The 19,793-nt window shown below is 46.7% G+C and overlaps 1 protein-coding gene across 1 annotated transcript in view; it reads left to right on the plus strand.

Moving 5' to 3' along the window:
* The first annotated feature begins 302 nt into the window (after positions 1-302).
* Positions 303-19,793, plus strand: part of TRABD2B (TraB domain containing 2B) — a 384,859-nt gene continuing 365,368 nt past the window's right edge. The window contains 3 exon segments of the mRNA XM_029618552.1: positions 303-553; positions 1,029-1,070; positions 1,072-1,590. Coding sequence (XP_029474412.1) covers positions 413-553; positions 1,029-1,070; positions 1,072-1,590 — 702 coding nt within the window. The 5' untranslated portion in view covers positions 303-412.

Genomic DNA, 19,793 nt, shown 5'->3' on the forward strand with positions numbered 1-19,793 from the left:
GTGGGAGGCAAGGCCTGTGGCGCTACTAGGGACGGGCAGAGGGAGAGAAAGCAGGAGCCATGAGGGCATGGACAGTGGGAGCAGGAGAGGAGGGGGGAAGGACATAGTGACACCCTCCAGCCAGACCCCCATGTGCGTGTGTAAAGATTCCGGGCCCCCTCGGTTCAGGTCCGCTCGCCAGGCTGAAATGTGCCTTTAAGGCCCGGCACGATGCCGAGGGGATGGGAAAGGGGGCGGCGTGGAAGTCTTGTCCCAGGAAGAGCCGCCGGTGGGTCGGGGGAGGGAGGGCAGGAGCAGCGGCTGCGTCCCACACCCCCTCTCTCTCTCCCCCTCTCTCTCTCTCATGCCTGCCTTTGACAACTCCTACTGCGGGCTGGGCTCCCTGCCCCCTCCCCTCCCCTGCACTTGCTAAATGCCTGGGAGAGGCTCCGGAGCCGCGCACAGCTCGCTGCGGGGAGGGACCATGCGATCGGGCGCCGGGCTGCTCTGCTTTCTGGTCCACGTCTTGGTGCCCAGGGCGACGGACACGGGCCAGTGTGGCTCCCCGCGATCGGTGAGAGGCGCTTCCCCCCCCCCCACCACCCCTTCCTCTGCATCTCCCCCTCCCCCCGCAAGCGCGAGCTCTCTGAAGTTTCGGGAGCCGCCGCTCTGCCTCCCCCCCTTCCAGGCGTGCGTTATCCGGAGAAAAAGTTTCAGAGGAGGAGGAGGAGAGCACAAAGTTAAGAAAAGTGCTGTTCCTTCTTCTCTCTGCCTGCCAGAAGTACGGGAAAAAAAAAAAGAAAAGAAAAGCGGTTGCAGAATATTAGGGCAGATTTGCTCATCAGCCCCAAATATTCAGACTACAGCACTGCTTTTCTCTGCTCCGTCATTGCTTGATGGAGCTATGGATCAATGTATAGAATAGATGTCCCTCTTTCCATATTGCACATGTGGGCTGGGGTTTTTTTTGGGCTTTTTTATTTGTAACATGCTGTAAAAGAGTTGAGAACCGCAGAGACTTTTAACTAAAGCTCTTTCTGTCTGTGCAGCAGGCGGACATGAACTCCTTTCTGTGGACTATCAAGCGGGACCCCCCCTGCCTACCTGTTCGGGACCATCCACGTCCCCTACACCAGAGTCTGGGACTTCATCCCAGAGAACTCCAAGAGGGCCTTCCAGGACAGCGCCAGCGTCTACTTCGAGCTGGACCTGACGGACCCTTACACCATCTCCGCCCTGGCCAGCTGCCAGATGCTGCCCCAGGGCAGGAACCTGCAGGACGTGCTGCCCGGCGAGCTGTACCGCCGGCTGAAGAGGCACCTGGACTACGTGAGGGTCATGCTGCCCCACTGGATGACGCCGGACCAGAGGGGCAAGGGGCTGTACGCCGACTACCTCTTCAACGCCATCGCCGGCAACTGGGAGAGGAAGAGGCCCGTGTGGGTGATGCTGATGGTGAACTCCCTGACGGAGATGGACGTCAGGTCCAGGGGGGTGCCGGTGCTGGACCTCTACCTGGCTCGGGAGGCGGAGAGGATGCGGAAGAGGACCGGGGCGGTGGAGAAGGTGGAAGAGCAGTGCCACCCTCTCAATGGGCTCAACTTTTCCCAGGTAAGGGGGCTCGCGGGCTCCTGGGCAGATCAAGCAGATGCAGGCTTTAGAGTCTTTTGTGTAATTAACTATTTAATCGCTGAAGGCAGTGAGCGCCAGTGAAGGTGCCAAGGGTCGTGCCCCCTTCAGCCTCTTGACTATCGTGCTTCATCCTCCCTCCTCCCCTCTGGGTGTGATGACTCCACGGTCCCTCATGCCCCCCTCCCCAACCTCCCCATTCTTCCTTCTGACCTCAGGGCTCCCTCCTCCCTCTGATTCCCCTCGGGCTGCATGGATCCTGCCCCCTCCCCTAATTCTCCCCTCCACCTGAGCCCATGCTTCCTGCTCCCCTCCTCCCTCTCCTTCTGACCGCCTGGCTCCCGCTGTCCTCGTTTGGAGCTCATCGGCTCCCACTTTTCCCGTTTCCATAGTCGTGGCTCCTGATGTCCCTCCCCTGCGACCGCATGGCTCCCACGTCGGCCCAGCCTTTGCCTCTGACATCAAGGCTCCTGCTGTCCACCCCCCCCTATAGCTCGAGACTCCCCACACCAACCTCATGGCTTCTCTCCCCAATCCCGTAGCTCCCAATTTTCTTCCCCACCCAGACCATTTCCCCCAACCTAAGACCCTTATAACCGCTGCTCTCCCCTTCCCAGAATTATGTCATGAAGGGCGGTACTGGACCCCTGACATCAGCAGCGGGCAGTGAGCACTGGGCCTGTGGTGATGTACTCAGAGGCTCCGCCTCTTTTACATGGAAGTCCAGAGTGGGCGGGGCCTGTGAGCAGGAGCCTTGCACTCACTGCCTGCTGCTACCACCCGGAGTGCACTGTCATAGCACTTCAGGACCCGTGAGGTCAGCGGAGTGGGCCGGCAGTAAGGGGAATGGCAGACCATGGCGGAGGTTGAAGGATGGGAGATTCATAATGAGGGAAGGCAGTCCAAGTGGGATCCAAAACCTGCCAGTGCATTTTTTTTTTTTTGGGGGGGGTGGGGTTGAAAAGTATCTGTGGGGGTCTCTCCCTTCCATTTTATAAAAGTGGATGCCATGGCCTTCTACTGTTTTGGTGCTGTTTGCTTGCTCCTTCCCCAGGAGTAGTTTTGCTAACTGAATAGATTGGATGAGGAAGAGGAGGCGGCACTTAAGATAACTGGAATACTGTGTAATTTTGCTGTCACTATTTTTGTGTGCCTGAAAAGTGTTTCTCATTGCACATTAGGGAACTGTGCCACACTCTTGACGGTCACCTATATACCCCTTCTTAACCTTGATTGTTTGACATTACTAGTGCTTTGCAATTGTAAATGAAAACACCTGAATGGAATGACGATTAACCTGAAATTATCTGCTATAAAATCTGCTCCATATTTTCCTAATATGTTGCAAGCCTTTTTCTTTTTAAAGACTGGAAAATATAACCATGCACGTCTGCTTTCTCATATATATTCCTTCTAATTGTACTTAGATATTGTTTAAAGTGCACGTCTCAGCTTTCCTTCAACACCGCGATGACCGTGTAACCTCAGGTGGCTACACTGGCTCCCCGTCTGCTTCTGCCTGCAGTTCAAGCCGGTCTTGTTCACCTGCAAGTGCGTTCAGCCTGCAGCTCCTCATTGCCTATCTTCTCTTCTGCACCCTTCCTCGCAAATTCTGTTCATCGTCGGGTCATTCTTATCTGTGCCCCTGCTCCTCTATTCCAACTCGCGGGTCAACGTTTCCCATCTTCCTGCAGCGTATGCTCGGAATAAACTTCCTGAGTCCATGAGGCATGCTCTGGCCAAATTCACCTTTTTTTTGAGGCTACTTTTTAAATCTTAATCATTTCTCTCTATAAATACAAGTCCTGTAGAGTCTTATGTGTCATGTGTGTTTGTCTTGACTGTCTGTTATGTGTGTCCGTACAGCGCTGTGTACGTCTAGTAGTGCTTTATATGTAAGTAATAGTAGTAGTGTAGCTCAGGGTTTCCCAGATTTGTCCTGATGACCCCCTCCAGCCAGTCAGGATAGCCACAGTGAATTTGCATGTGCTGGGTTTCCAACATATGTAAACCTATCTCATGCATATTCCCGGTAGATATCCTGAAAATCTCGCTGGCCGTGGGGTCAGCAGCACAGGTTTGGCAAGATGTATGCTAGTGCTCGGTTGTGAGGGAGAAACGGAGGAAAAAAGGGAACGTGAAGTTAAGACGAAGGGGACGGATTTTTTTATTTTTTGTAAATTCGTATGCAGTTTTCCATTGGCTGATGAGAATGTATTTTCTTTGAACGGAGCTTACTCCCTGGCTTCAGGTAAAATCAGTACGTTGTAGCCACTGCAAATGCTGCAGCTTAGGAGGGTCCTAAACCTGCTCTGTTGCAGGGAAGGAAAGCCACAGTTTGTGCAGAATGCGGAGCCCAGCGGGGCTGGGCTGGGGCAATGGGAGAAGTAACTTTTAGTCATGAAGCGAAAGTCTGGGGATACGGGACTTTCCCCCGAGACACGAGCGCCCCTCCTCTGTTAGTGAAAGTCTGGGGATACGGGACTTTCCCCCGAGACACGAGCGCCCCTCCTGTGTTAGTGAAAGTCTGGGGATACGGGTCTTTCCCCGAGACCCGAGCGCCCCTCCTGTGTTAGTGAAAGTCTGGGGATACGGTTCTTTCCCCGAGCGCCCCTCCTCTGTTAGTGAAAGTCTGGGGATACGGGTCTTTCCCCCTGAGACCCGAGTGCCCCTCCTCTGTTAGTGAAAGTCTGGGGATACGGGTCTTTCCCCGAGTGCCCCTCCTGTGTTAGTGAAAGTCTGGGGATACGGGTCTTTCCCCCCGAGACCCGAGCGCCCCTTGTATATTAGTGAAAGTCTGGGTATACGGGTCTTTCCCCCGAGACCCGAGCACCCCTCCTGTGTTAGAGAGAGTCTGGGGATACGGGTCCATCCTCTTGTAATTTTGACTGCAGTGGGTTGTTTTTTTTTCCCCCGGAGGATTAGTGCCTGTTCGCCACCAGCCTTCTCCTTCTCCTCTTCTTCTATTTCTGGTTTGAATGCTTACTTTCCCTCTGCCCCAATCCCCCTGGTGGGGGATTATCCTTATTTTGGTATCCACAGGGCACGTTGCATGCTGACAGTGCAGCCGCAGCCTCTGTTCTGAGACGGTGGAGGCAGCTGAAAACGACGATGGACGGAGCTCTGGGTGCACGACAGACGAACGAACGCCAGAAAGCGTAACCGCGTGGGGGGGGGAGGGGTGTTTCGTCTCCTTCGGCTGGCCCGGGAGCACTGCAGAATCGAGGCCCTTTTCATAGCCGTGTTTGCAGACGCTTTGCTCCTTTTCTACACCTCCACGCTTTTTCGGGGGGGGGGGGGGGGTGCACAGCGCTTACCCCTTCTCTCCAAGTTATTGGATCATAAGACGTAACAGCAGATGCACTAAATGTGGACGAGGACCGAGACTGTCCTGATCCTGATGGGACTCTGTAGGGGACGGGGACGGGGGGGGGGGGGGGGGTGGTTTCACTGGAGACTTCTGTGTCGCCTGGAAGAACTTTTACATCAGAAATCTGCACAAAAAGGGAGGCTTCGCATGCAGTTACTGCAGCCACTTTCTAAAGAAACGGATGTGCTAGGAAGGAAAATGATTTTTAATTTATTTTTAATTTTTTTTTTTTAGGGATCTCTGGTGCTTTTGCGATCATTATATACGCAATAGAATGGGGTTTAGGTTTTACTGTATGTTTTCTTATTTAAAGAAACTTTATGACCACCTCACTGACCAAACTACGTTACCCATAGTGGTGTACAATTAAAGAAGCCAAAGCCAACAATATAAATAACCTAAAAAGGCAAACTAGAAAAGTCTCTGATTGTAGAGCCCTACGAGAAAATGATGCCTGCCAGCCTCGCTGCAACCGATGTCGTTTTGTCATCTCTTTGGGTACCGGTTTCAGGGCCGGCCGGTGTTATTTTTAAATAGTCACAGATGGGGCAGGAGCGAGTGGGGGATCGCTCGCTCCTGACCTATTCTCGACGATACCCCCATGGAAGAGGTAAGTGGGAAACTCGGAGGTTCCCAGTCCTGGCTGATTTTTAGGAGGCTGAGAAGGGGGGAGAGATGAAGGGGCCTGGTTACGTGTCCTAGGAGGTCTCGCTCTATTTTTTAAACAAACTAAAAATGCCTCAAAATTCTGTGGTATTTTTTGGAAAGGATATTTTTTGGTTCGTTCCATTCAGAACATTTGGAAAATGGCCTCTTCGTATTGAGTGTGCCATTCGTTTTAAACAAATGCACATTCCTACTGTATGGTGTGGACGTGCTGAACTATTGGAGCATATTCGTTATCCCTAGATAAGAGTCCTCAGCTGGACTGATTATGTCTCGTATGAATGTAACTTCTATCCAATCAAAACCCAAAGAAAAGAACAAGATAACGATCAAAATGTAATTCTACCACTCTTCCAATAGTCATACAGTTCCTTAATATTATGAAGCTGTGGGGTGGATTTTAAAAGCCCTGCTCGCATAAATCCGCCCGGATTAAGAATTTTAATTCTTAATCCGGATTTTATAAGATGCGCGGCTACGCGCGTATCTTATAAAATCCAGCGTACTTTTGTTTGCGCCTGCTGCGCAAACAAAAGTACGCGAACGCGCTTTTTTAAAAAATCTACCCCTATATGAATAATGTAAATTGTACTGAACTGTAATTTTTAAAAAAGGATTTTGTCATTTGCTGTCACTGACAAGAGACTTTTTTGAAAATAGTACCCATAGCAGTTATTGCAAATAAAATAAAATAAATATCTTTGCAAAGCACTGTTAGAGGCAAGAGAAAAGAAACGCGAGTTCAATATTTTGATGCTGCTGTTACAAGCATCTTCTCACTCCAGCTGTTTTCTGTTGCTCTTCTTGGCTGATTCCACTCTGTGCTTTTTTTTTTTTAACCCTCGGACCAGGAGGAATCCCTGAATTTTGGGGCTGCCGGGGCGCCTTCCCTGTCTGATTCATCTCGTCTCTGCTTTCCCTGTATAGTAAGAATACAATCTGAGCTGCTGACATTAAGAAGCATGTGCAGAGAATGTCCTGAACGCTGTAGAAACCTAACGGTGGTTCCTTGCCGGTAGGGAAGAAACAGTTTCAAAGCGTTGCTCCGCAGTGTTTAATTTTCTGTGCTGAAAACGTCCTGGCACCAGGCAAAGAAAGTGGAAGTGCACGTTTTTGTAACCCTGTCACTGCCCGGAGCTCTGACTGCTGCTGGCCACTCGCATTAAATTGACCTACGTGGTCTCCCTAGGCCAGGCTGTCTGCGTTTTCTGAGTGCAGCGTTTTGATCAGCTGCGCTGATAAGTGACAGCCGAAGTGATTAGTCCTACTTGAAGAGTCTTTAAATGATGTGATGAATGGGTGACAGCAGGCGGCTTTGGGTAGGGGCAGGATAGGGAGGTGGGACCAGATTTACTTTCACCCCCCCCCCCCGTTCTCTGTCCAGAAAAAGCTCAGTAAATCTGTCTGTAAGGGAATGCATGTGCGGGGCGGTGACTCCCTCTTAGGGGGGGGGGGATTTTCAGATGTACTTCTAGAGGTAAAACACTGTTTGACGTGTAGACGCGACCATTTATGATTCGGCCCACCTGATATACGAGTCAGCTTGTGCGGGCACCTCATATTCCTGGTAAGTTGTCCAGGGGTTGACTGGAAGTGTTCCTGCGATGCAGTTCTGCTGGAGTTTGGACTCGCATGCATGCTTCTTGATTTTTAAAATGTGTGGGCCTAAATTTTCTGGGGAAACTTGTGCAGGGTGGAATAATTTTCAACGTGGGCCTTCGATCTTAAGTCCGTTGTGAGTATCGGTGTAACTTGTGTACGTTTTTGCCATCTTTCTCATGAAAGCTGTTTGAAAATGTACCCTCTCATAGTATTGACAGTAAACTTCTTAACAGATGGCTGCAAAGGAACAGGGATGCACACAGGCAAAGCATTTTTTTGCTTGGTTCCTTGCTTGCAAGTTATAAAATAGCCTGGCCGCTTGCACGCGTGCCGGATTTTAAGTGGGCACGTGCCAAGTGCACACACAAATGCCGTTTCCACCACGTAAATAGGGAGGATTTTTATTCAATGCTATCTATACTTATATATAACTATCTGATCTTCATTTTCCTTCTCACTCCAAGTTATTGATTTCCTTGTTATATGTAACTGCTTTTTCTGCACTATTGTTCAAATTGTAAAGTTTTATTATTATTGCACCCCTGTTTCATGTGAACCAGCATGATGGGACTATCGTCCTGAATGTTGGTATATAAAAAAACTTAAATAAATAAAATAAATAAATAAAATAAATAAAAAGGGTGCGCGGAGACGCCATTTCCAGTTTTACCAATTCGTCCCCAGTTTGCCCAGTTAAGAGAGAGGTCTTTCAAGCCCCCCCCCCACCCAGTTTAATAACCTTCTCTCCCCCAGGTAGCACCGATGCTTAAAACGCCGCAGGTCTGCCTATTTACCTTTATTTTATAACTTGCGTGGCATCCATAGCGGAAGTAAAGTTACGCAGCAAGGGGGGACTGGGCTCGCGCTGAATTGCGCATCTCGTCTTCATGTCCCACCCCCTTTCTTAAACCTTCCGAGACGTGAATGCTGCGGCATTTACGCGCGTTGCCTGGTGGCGCTTAAAATCCGCTCTGCGCGCGCAAGCACGAGGCATTCGTGTTTCCCCCTAATTAATGTGCGTCGGGCTTTTACAATTCACCTTGAGCAATTTAATTTTATGCTCGTAAAAGATTTACGTGCCCAGACCAGCAATAGCAAACAGAATGGATGCAGGTCCCTACCTAAAGAAATCACGCTTCCGAGGGAAGGTGCAAAACATCGCCTGAGATGGCCCCGATATCTGTTTCATTAATTTCCTTTTTAGTTTTATCTTCAAACACGTTGCCACCAGCCCTCACCCTGGCTCCACCAAAAATGTCCAGTACTAGTACCCTGAAATGTAAACCTTAAAGTCCTCCCTTACCCCTAAGCCATCTTACCCCATCTACAGGGTGTCCAAATGGGCAGGAGTGATCCCTGGGCACCCCTGGAAAGAATTTAAAAATGGCGCTGGCTGACCTCTAGGTCGGCATCATTTGGTCGAAGCTGGTTTTAAGTACCGACCCGTTAGGGCGGTAGTGCCTGCGGATCGCTCCTGACTTATGGATCCTGTAGATGGGTAAAAAGGGTAGTGGAGAAATCTCGGGGGTTTCAGTTTATTGAATTTGGGTGGGGAGCTGACATTGGTCTTTTTTTTTTTTTTGTGGGGTGGAGAACAGAGGGTCAGTGACCCCTGTTTTATTTTATTTTATTTTTTTTGGATGTTTTCTTTTTTTTTTTTTACATTTGTTTTATTTATTTTGTTTCAAATAAAAATAAACAAAATAAACCAGAAACAAATTGAAAAATGACAAAACCTCGAAAATGAAAAACAGAATGAAATGAAAACCAACATAAAAGAACATATCCCTGTCAGCTACAGTGATAAAGTTTCTCATGAAAAAAGAAGTTTACTATAAGAATGGGCTAGGAAGGGCACTATTTATTTAACAAGGTCATGTGTGTTATATATGACACACAGGTATGAGCAGAGAAGGAAGTGATGCCTTATGAAAAAGGGGTAATATCAACTGGTTATCAAGCCAAAGGTCATCTCTAGACTACAGCACGCTTTCCATTCAGGGCTCTAAACTTAGTTTTTACCCAGTTTCTGCATCAAACCTATTAACGTCTTCCTTGGAAGACTGATTGCCATGCACTTGTTAAGGAACATCCTCCACCTACTCGCTTCTGACAGTTGACAGGAAATTCCGTGCTGCCTGCGGGGCGTGAACGACTCTCTGCACCCAAGGGCTGAAACTGATCCTGCTGCCAATTTGCATTTGTGCTAATGAGCCCCTTGGACCTGCTTTCTCTTCTGATCCTTACCCTGGGAAAATCGTCTGTGACAAGAGTTCTGTTTTCTCCTGGAAAGAGTTAATGCTTACATCTGGAAAGCAAAGCCAGTGCATCCCTGGGTCTTTTTCTCCTTTTCAGGGAAATAAGATTCCTGCCTGCAGTATAGAATTATCCCATTGTATACTGTAAAAAAGAGTTACTTTAGCTCAAGAATTCTTGCGGATTTCTACTGTGAAAACAAATTTTAAGTCTGTGCCATGGACAATTAAGGGAAAAGTTTGGTCCCGATACCCTTTGGAATGAGGAATTTGATATTCACCTAAGGAGAATAATAGAATGGAAATACAAACTGAGACTCATAAGGTATTAGGCTGTTGCCTTTTTTGTTTTATTTTTAAATATTTAACTTAAATTTTATTGAGCCAAAGCAAACTTTTTTTTTTTTTTTTTTTTTGCAAACTTGACCAAGGTATTGAGGGTCTGTTTAATTATGACGACTGTTTCTCATTCATTCAGTATGTACAAGTTATCTGCAAACAAGCCTAATAGGAAGACGGGTGCGTCTGAAGGAAATGGTTTCCTGCAGTTCTTTCGGTAGAGCGGGATTACTTTGCCCTGCAGGACCACCAGCTGTGGAAGGATAGACCCCATTCCAGTTGTTCTCCAGGATATATAGTTCAGTTTATTGTGCGCAGGAGTTTGCACTCTTTTTCATTGAATTTTGCATAGCTTGAGCTTTCAGATACTTAAAATCAAATATCCTCTCCTTGATCTTATGGGATAGCATTGTCCCGCATCTTTCTCCCAAGCTCCATTTAGGCCTGTCTCCTCATATTTACAGTCTAAAAATCTTTTGTGTGAAAGCAAAACCCACCAAATTCGTAGTATAAACATCAAAAGTGTCTGTTAATGAGAGTATGGGGTTGACTTAGTCTGTTCTTGATCTCGTTAGAAAGAATAAATGCTTGACTTGAAGGGAGAAAAAATACTTTTAATTCAACTCTACAATGAACCTATCATTATCCAGAGTTTTTTAAAAATACTTGTGAACTGTCTAATCCTCAATGTTCTTGGACCCTACCTCCCACAAGGAAGCCCGTGCGGGATGGGCTATCATGGTGCCTGTAAGCTTGAAATGACTGGGTCCCTGTGCTCACAGCCTTCTACTGATACCATTGCCACTGGAGCCCTGATGTGCCAGGAAGAAGAGGTGGGGAATAGAGGTGGTGAGGACGGCATCAGATGCCCATCGAGGCACATATACAAAGTAGATTGGAGATTTGGGCAGGATTGACAATCACTAGGTTGGCCCAGTAGAAGCTTTGATGCGCCCGGATTTTTGCAGGCCTAGGCACAGGGCTGGTACAGCTATATCGTACTGACTAGAAGATGAGAGCAAATTAACCAACAAGCAGTAGTGATGGGGATTTGGCACATTCTCAGGCGGCTGCAGTAACCAGCGTGGTAAAACAGGCACGTGTATTGAACGTCCGTTTTCCTAACACAGGCACAGCCATGTCTTCTGGGTAACCGATGCATTATGTAAATGAACTGCTGGATTAAAAAGGATGCGCTAGGGAAGAATTTGCATCCCTAGCACTCAAATGTATCGGGTGCCCAAGAGACGTGGCTGTACGCCCACAATTGCAGCAGGTGCTCAATACGAGCATCCGTTTTATCCCGCCTCAGTTGATTTTGCCCAATATAAATACCTGGAACGTGGATATTGTGCATGTATATTGTACGTCCAGAAGTTTTCTCTTTTTTTTAGAACAGGTCGTTACGTTAATCTTAAACACTGCACGCAGTAGATCTAAGTATCGCATCAATACTTAGGAGGAGCCACACAGAACAGTAGTTTTGCATTTCTCATGAGCCCTTGACTCGCAGAATGACTTAACACTAGCTCCAGGGCTGGAGTTAAATTTGCTGGGTGAAAACGTGGGCATTGGGCGCCTGGCAATTTACTGCATCACTGGTATTAGCTAATAGCCTCATCTTCATGAAATTTACATGTGATGAGCGCTATTGGCTATGCAGTCATTTGGGCAAGCGTTTTGGGCACACTAAACCCCTTATTGCATCGGGTGCTAGGCTAGCACGACCAAAATGCACGTCAATGTACGCTAGGCTGGGCGGACTTGATTGCATCGGCCCCTCTGAGATATAATCAGGTGGTGTGGCAAATTTCCTATTATGGGCTGGCTTGGCTCCAGTTCCTAGTCTAGGACAAAAATGAAAAAAGGAGCTAATCTCCTGCAGGCAATCGAGCTTGTACAACAGAGAGCTGGGAGATACAGTGGGTTGTAGTAAGGGCAAGAAAAGGCGATGACCAACATAAAGAGAGCATAAGTAATCGAGCATATCTGAATGACAGCTAAGGTAGAGCAGTAAAACTGGGCAGACAGAGACTCAACTAGTTCTTATCTGTTGCCCTGCCACATAACGCAGTATTGTAGATGGTATTGCTACCACTTATTATTGGATATAATAATCCTTTTACTTGCTTAATGGTGAAGAGGCAGAGGAAGACCCTGCTCTTTCCTGCTGACCTTGGGGTCAATTCCAGCTTCTAGTTTTATAGAGCAGTTTGGGTGCTGGGGATCAACAATGCTTCAGGCCTCCAGTGCAGGGCCTTGGCTTGGCGTGGGAGTTCAGGAAAGCCCACAGATCTTCCTGGCCATGGATGTCTCCTTTTAGCCAGGAGGACAGTAGGATGCCGGCGGATCCAGCTGGGGGCGCATTGGGCCACCCGTCACAGGGATGGTGTCAGCTTCTCAGCGGGCCTGGAGGCAGATCACGCTGGAGTGGTGGTAGCTCTGGCAGGCTGTGGGAGCCTGCCTTCTTCCTTCCTTGGTGAGGTTGATGATGTAGGCAAATGGATTTGGACCCAGCTGGAATCAGAAGGCAGGGTGATGTTTTATTTAGTGGAACCAAACATATGTACCTTAAAAACTGTACAGGTTCCTATTGAGGGGTTGGCCATGTACCTCACTAGACAATATATTCCGTTGTCAAGTCAGCTACTATCTCTAACGTCTAAGGTTTCTGCCTATAAGAGACTGGACACCATAGAAGCTAAAGAGGAAAACAATTCAGCAGGATGAGTGGATTTTTTTTTTGGGCAAGGATATTGTTTGTCTTATAACACTGAAAAGTCGTGGAAAATATGTAAACCTAAGAACTTACACTTATTTAATTTCCCTAAATCTGATACAGTTTGGCTGTTGAGCCATTTAAAAGGTATCTGTTGGAAATTTTTAAAGATTACACCTCCAGTTGTCGGGACTCTCTATCCGTCTCCACCCATGAAAGAGTGCGGAGCTGGAGTCAAGCTTGAAACATCCCAAATTTCACGAGGCACTTTACATCTGACAGCTTTCTTGGAAAGTTCAGGAGGAATTCAAGCCATCCTAGCGCCTTTAATTGTGAACGCTGTACTGGAGCCAGATATTGACTGGATTCTTCAGGGGAGCATTAATTGGGGAGAGTGTTTCCAGATGCTGAGAGAGCCACCCAAAAGAAACGGAAGAAATGATTGCTTTTGCGTCCTAGTGTGTTACATATTGAGGCTGTGTTCTTTTCTTACATTTCGGTGCAAGCCTGTTCTTAAGCATCATAATGTGAAATATGTATTTTTTTTTTCATTCTGCTCGATTAACCTTTTTCCTTAGTGATAAGCTGGGTCTTGAACCCTCTCCAGTGACTGCATTTGGAGGAACCTCGGTGTCGTTGGGTTAATTTATTGTCCCTCCTTATACAGAATTAGGTGACGTGTTAGCTAGAGCTCATTTCCTGAGGGTTTTTTTTTTCCTTGCTGGGGGCATTTTGGTTGAAGCTTGGTTTTTTAATTCTTTGCCTTCTTAAATGATTAACTTTTGTGTGATGTGCTTTTGTTCTTGGTTTTTTTTTAATGTTAATGTTTGCAAAGTTTATTTCGTGTGTGTGTGTGTATATATATTTATATATATATATCACTTTTCATTTTATATTTTTATCCCTTTGCTCAACAAGGTTATTCTTGGAATTATATTCAAATGTATAAATATATAAAACTTTTGTATGTAATCCTTTTCTTGGAAGGAGCTTTTTTCCTTCCCGACACACACAAAGAATTTATAAATTGGGGCTCTCTTCCTTTGCCAACTGTTCCCTCCTGCTGGCGACCCCGGCGGTGAGTCCTTTCCGTGGGGTGGGAGTCGGGGGAGAACCAGTGTTTTCCTTAGTCAGTCAGTCTGTAGCTTGTTGACCGAAATGGTGATGCGATAGTGCTTGGCTGGGACAGATGAAACAGGACCCAGGTCTGGGTGTTCCAATAAAAAAAAGTTTACTGAGTTCTTCAAAGGTAATCAGTGTCCATGTGAAATAAAGAACCTTACAGACGAGTGTCCTTTTCTCTCCGACTCAGATTCCTGGGTGGTTCAGTGCTCCAGACTCTGGGGAGACCCTTTGCTGTGAGGTTGAAACAGCCCTGTGTGCGTTCCAGGGATGAAGATCCCGTAGGAGGGCCTTCTGATTGCTTTAAATGAAAGGAGTGGTGAAAAAATTACCTCCTCTCAACAAAAGAGAATAACAAAATACAGTACTGCAAAAAGCTGTCCTTAAAAACCTGTTCTGGTGGTGCTACTGGCACCGCAGCCCTTCTCTGACTTAGAAGGTAACTGGCCGTGTCCTGGCATCTGGATAAGGGCAAAGTCCATCTCCAAAAAGCCAGGTTGCACTCTGGAGAAAGAAACAGTTCTCAAAAGTAGTAAATAAAGTCTCTCACTGTCAATAGAGGGGTAGCCATGGAGTACACAGAACATACTTATTGAGGGGGTAGGCCTCACTCTGGACCAAGCCTACGAGAGAGGTCCTCCTAAAAAAAAATCCAAACACAAATGCCAGCCCTACTATTGCTCTAGCCCCTACTTCCAGGCAAGGGCCACCCACTGAAGCTGCCTCTAGAGCAGGGGTAGGCAGTTCTGGTCCTTGAGTGCCACAAACCATTCTTTCGGAATATGGATTCCGAAAGAAAAAGAGCACCGAATCCTTATTAGCCACACTAACGGACACCATTATCTTCAATCTCGAAAAAGGCCATCCTTGTCTCCTCGCGCTGCTGGATCTTTCCTCAGCATTCGACACCGTGAACCACCCTAGCCTACTACAACGACTAACAGACATCGGCATCACTGGAGCAGCTCTCAACTGGTTTAAGTCCTTCCTAGAGAACAGAACATACAAAGTTAAGATAAACAACAAGGAATCTCACCCCATCCAAGTCAAGATGGGGGTACCACAAGGATCATCACTCTCCCCCACCCTCTTCAACATTTACCTTCTCCCACTCTGTCATCTACTTACTAACCTCAAGCTCACCCATTTCTTATACGCGGATGACATTCAAATTCTCATCCCTATCACGGAGACCATACAAAAAACCATGGCCTACTGGAAAAAATGCCTATCATCCATCAACGATCTTCTAACCAGCCTCAATCTAGTGCTAAACACCAAAAAAAACGGAAATTCTCATAATAGCACCGGAGCATTCTACCCCGCCAACATCCTGCAACTCTCCAGACACCTCAGGATATTCCACAGCACCTCAAGTCAGAGATCTGGGAGTACTACTAGACAACAGACTCAGCCTCAATAAATTCATAAATAACACTACAAAAGAATGCTTCTTTAAATTACATGTGCTAAAGAAACTAAAGCCCCTTCTACTCTACAGGGATTTCCGCACAGTACTCCAAGCCATCATCCTTACCAAATTAGACTACTGTAATTCACTCCTGCAAGGCCTTCCAGCATACACTACCAAACCACTCCAGATGGTTCTGAATGCTACTGCAAGGATCCTTACCAATGCCAAAAAAAGGGACCATATCACCCCAATCCTCCAGCATCTCCACTGGCTTCCCATCAAATATAGGATTCAGTTCAAGACTTGCACGATGATTCACAAGGCACTACATAACATCTCCCCCCTCAACTTAACTTTCCAGCTTCAACTACAATCTTCTAACAAACCAACCAGAAGGGCATACCAGAATAGAATGATCACCCAATCTGCTAAATCTACCCTGAGGAAACGTGCTCTATCCACAGCAGGCCCGTCTCTCTGGAACTCACTACCACCGGACCTCCGCCTTGAACCGTGCCATACTACTTTCAAAGTGAAACTCAAGACTTGGCTTTTTCATCAAGCTTTCCCAGAGAGCTAAAAGCAAGAAGAACAAACTTTCAGCCTTGTCTTACAGCATTATTGTAATGTTCATATTGTGTCAGTTATATGTTTCAAGTTGTTTTCTAAGTTGTTCTCTAAGTTGATCTTAGCTGTTTCATAATAGATTTTACCTTGATTATTATCCGTTCATTATATTCGATATGTTCCATGTAAACCGCCTCCCCGGTGATAGTTATTTCTGTTAAATGTGAACCGGAGTGATATGTATTGTATACAGGAACTTCCGGTATATAAAAACCAAAAATAAATAAATAAATAAACCACTCTTGTTTTCAGGATATCCCTAACGAATATGCATGAGAGAGATTTTCATGTCCTAGGCCTTCTTGACCCCCTTGCCCGGCCTGAGACTTCCAGGATTCTCCCATGGGGCCAGGCCTCTTGTTCTATTTTCTAGCCCTTTCTTGCCCTTTGGGGCTTCTCTTGCCTCGCTGCCTTTGGTCATTCTGTGTAGTCCTTGTCCTGGTTTGTCATAGTCTGTCTTCTTAGCCCCTGTTCCCTTCCTCCTGTACCACACTTTTGCCTGCATTCTGTTCCTGTGTGCTAGTTACACCCATACCTGCACTCACTTCCAGTATTCTAACTCCACGCTTGACCACACTCTGTTCCCGTGTTCCTGAAGTTCACTCTTACCTCTGTGCAACTTAGTCTGCTCCAGAGACAAAGCCCGGCCTGTTCCTCGCTCCAGAGACTCAGCCCGGCCTGTTCCTCGCTCCAGAGACTCAGCCCGGCCTTTTCCTCGCTCCAGAGAATCAGCCCAGCCTGTTCCTCGCTCCAGAGACTCAGCCCGGCCTTCACCTTATCTTTGAGTTCCTGCACGTCTGCTTTTGTTCCTGTTCCTGCCTCACCGGACCACCCACACTTGCTTCAGTCCTTCCATCTTGCGCCATTCCTGGAGGTGGTGTTCACCTTACCATGCTACCGCCCAGACCCATAACAACAACGAGCAAAAGATGATGTTAGCTCCCTAAAGTTAGTCAAGAATAAAATTGTATTAAATTAGTCCAATAATAAGGTATTACTTTTTATCTCTATTTTTTGTTTTTTTGTTTTTATTTGTTGATCTTTATTTCTGCTCATTCAAATGGATTACCAGAGGTAGGTCTTGCCAGGAAATCTAATCATTTTCTTTGACTGAAACTGTCTGATTCTTTGGCTGAGTGACCAGAGAATTAGATCAGGGTGCAAGCAAGATGTAATGTACTTGAATATCAGCAAAGCCTTTGGCACGGTTCCACATAGGTGACTTATAAGCAAACTGAGTGCCCCAGGCATGGACCCTACAGTGACTGACTGGGTTAGAAACTGCTTGAGTGGAAGGCAACACAGGGTAGTGCGAAAGGAAGTTTACTCCCAAGAAAGGGAAAATTCGCCTTTTTTACCAAAACCTGAATCAGGTTAGACTTCTTGGAAGGTGTGGAAGACTTGAAGAAGGATCTAGTGAATCTTGAGGAATGGTCTAGAGTCCACTAAGATTTAGTGATAGAAAATGCAGGGTTATACATTCAGGGTACAAAACCCAAGGGGAGTGTTACGGTGTGGGGGTGAACTCGTGCACACAACAGGAGCTGAATCTGGAGGTGATCGTATTATCTCAGGTAGGCAAGATAACGGCAGAATCACGAAGGATGATTGGGTGCATAGCGAGAGGATTAGCTAGCAGGAAAAAGGAGGTGACACTGGCTCTGAGTTAGTGCTGTGTACAGTTCCGGGGACCGGTCCTTTTCAAAGTCCAAAGGGCAGCTACTACAATGGTCAGCATTGTTCATCATAAAGTATATGGGGGCAGATTACAAGATCTAAACAAGTACACATTGGGGGGGATATGATAAAGATGTTTAAATACCTCCAAATAATAAATGCACAGGAGGCTCTGGAATGAGGGGGCACAGGATGAGGGGTGAAAGGGGGTGAAGGAAATATTTTTTTACAGAAAGGGTGGTGCATGCATGGGCCTCCCTGAGTTGGTGGTAGAGACAAGGTCAGCATCAGAATTTAAAAAAGCATGGGACAAGCACAGAAGATTTCTGAGGGAGAGGAAGGAGCTATAAAGCTGAATGAGAGATATGTGTGGGCAAATTAGATGGCCTGTACGGTGTTTAAGAACATAAGGAGTTTCCATACTGGGTCAGACTGAGGGTCCATCAAGCTCAGCATCCTTTTTCCAACAGTGGCCAATCCAGGTTACGTGCACCTGGCAAGTACCCAAGCATTAAATAGATCCCATGCTACTAATGCCAGTAATAGCAGTGGCTGTCCCTAAGTCAGCTTGATTAACAGCAGTTTATGGACTTCTCCTCCAGAATCGTATCCAAACCTTTTTGAAACCCAGCTATACTAATTGCCCTAACCACATCCTCCAGCAACGAATTCCAGAGTTAATTGTGCGTTCAGTGTGAAAGAATGTTCTCTGATTTGTTTTAAATGTGCTACCTGCTGAGTTCATGGAGTGCTTCCTAGTCCTTCTGTTATCTGAAAGAGTAAATAACCAATTCACATTTACCCATTCTAGTCCTTTCATGATTTTGTAGACCTCAGCCATCTCTTCTCCAAGCTGAACAGCCCTAATCTCTTTAACCTCTCCTCATAGGGGAACTGTTCCATCATCTTTATCATTTTGGTTACCCTTCTCTGTACCTTCTCCATCGCAACTGTATCTTTTTTGAGATACGGCGACCAGAATTGTACACAGTATTCAAGGTGCAGTCTCACCGTGGAGCGATACAGAGGCATTATGACATTTTCCGTTTTATTCACCATTCCCTTCCTAATAATTCCTAACATTCTGTTTGCTTTTTTAACTGCTGCAGCACACTGAACAGATGATTTTAAAGTATTATCCACTATGACGCCTAGATCCCTTTCCTGGGTGGTAGCTCCTAATATGGAACCTAACATCGTGTAACTACAGCAAGGGTTATTTTTCCCTATATGCATCACCTTGCACTTATCCACATTAAATTTCATCTGCCATTTGGATGCCCAATCTTCCAGTCTCGCAAGTTCTTCCTGCAATTTATCGCAATCCGCTTATGATAAAAAGGCATTTGGAAGAAAACTGGCAGGATGTATTATTAGCCTCATTACACCGTAGAGATGTAGTGCCTCCCTCAGGATACACGTGTATAGTGCTGCCAAGGGAAAGGGGACTGCACAAGAAGACTGAATCCCATCTGCCGTCATGTTTATGCCTTACCATAGCAACCACCCTACTTTTTCACTGTAGAAACGTTTTGTTCTGCTGGTAATTGGGAATGATTTGGCCACGACTGCTGAGAGATACTTGCACTGAGAAAAACGAACGGCCGAGTCACTCAGAAAGAGGCTGCAGACCAGGGAAGCCAGGGTTCAAATCTCGCTGATGCTGCTCGTGACCACCGGTACATCACTGTACCGTCCATTGCCTCGGGTGGGAACTTAGGATCTCATTTACTAAGCTATGGCATTTTCCCCCAGAGTAGAAGAATACTGTGGGGCTTCCAGGGCTGTTGCACTCTGTACCGCAGCTTTGGAAACCGTGCGGTATTTTCCCCAGAAGTAAAAATTCCAAGGGGGGAAAGTACTGCCTGGTAAAAGACCCGAAACCTGCACATTGCTGGCTCCTTTGCTCAGGACCATCCTGGCCTGTAAGACCCTCTCCGGGGGTTTTGTGATACCCCAGCAGCCTCTAGAGGTGACCCTCAGGAGAAAAAAATAATTTTTGTCGGGAGGCGATCGCCTCTACCAACCCCCCCCCCCAACGATCTCCCCCTCCCCCCAGGCATATGTGGTGGTCTAGGAGTGTCCCTCCTAGGCGCTGGGCTTGGTGCCCTCTCTGGCCTGCCGTGATGCTAGATATGCCCCATCCCGTGATAATCCCTATCACGCGATCATGCCAGCGTTATTCAGGATTAACTTAAAACACTGCGCATTATTACTGATTAGGTGTTTTACGTCTGCTGAGCAAGGCTTAGTAAATAGCTCCTTTAGATTGTAAAACCTCTAGGGATAAGGAAATACTTACAATACCTGAATGTAATCTGCTTTGAAGTGTTATGAAAGGCTGAATATAAAAAAAATAGTCTGCTTTGTTACCTTTGCGCTATATTTCTCTCA

The sequence above is a fragment of the Rhinatrema bivittatum genome, chromosome 10 (genome assembly GCF_901001135.1).
Source record: "Rhinatrema bivittatum chromosome 10, aRhiBiv1.1, whole genome shotgun sequence".
Lineage (NCBI taxonomy): Eukaryota > Metazoa > Chordata > Amphibia > Gymnophiona > Rhinatrematidae > Rhinatrema > Rhinatrema bivittatum.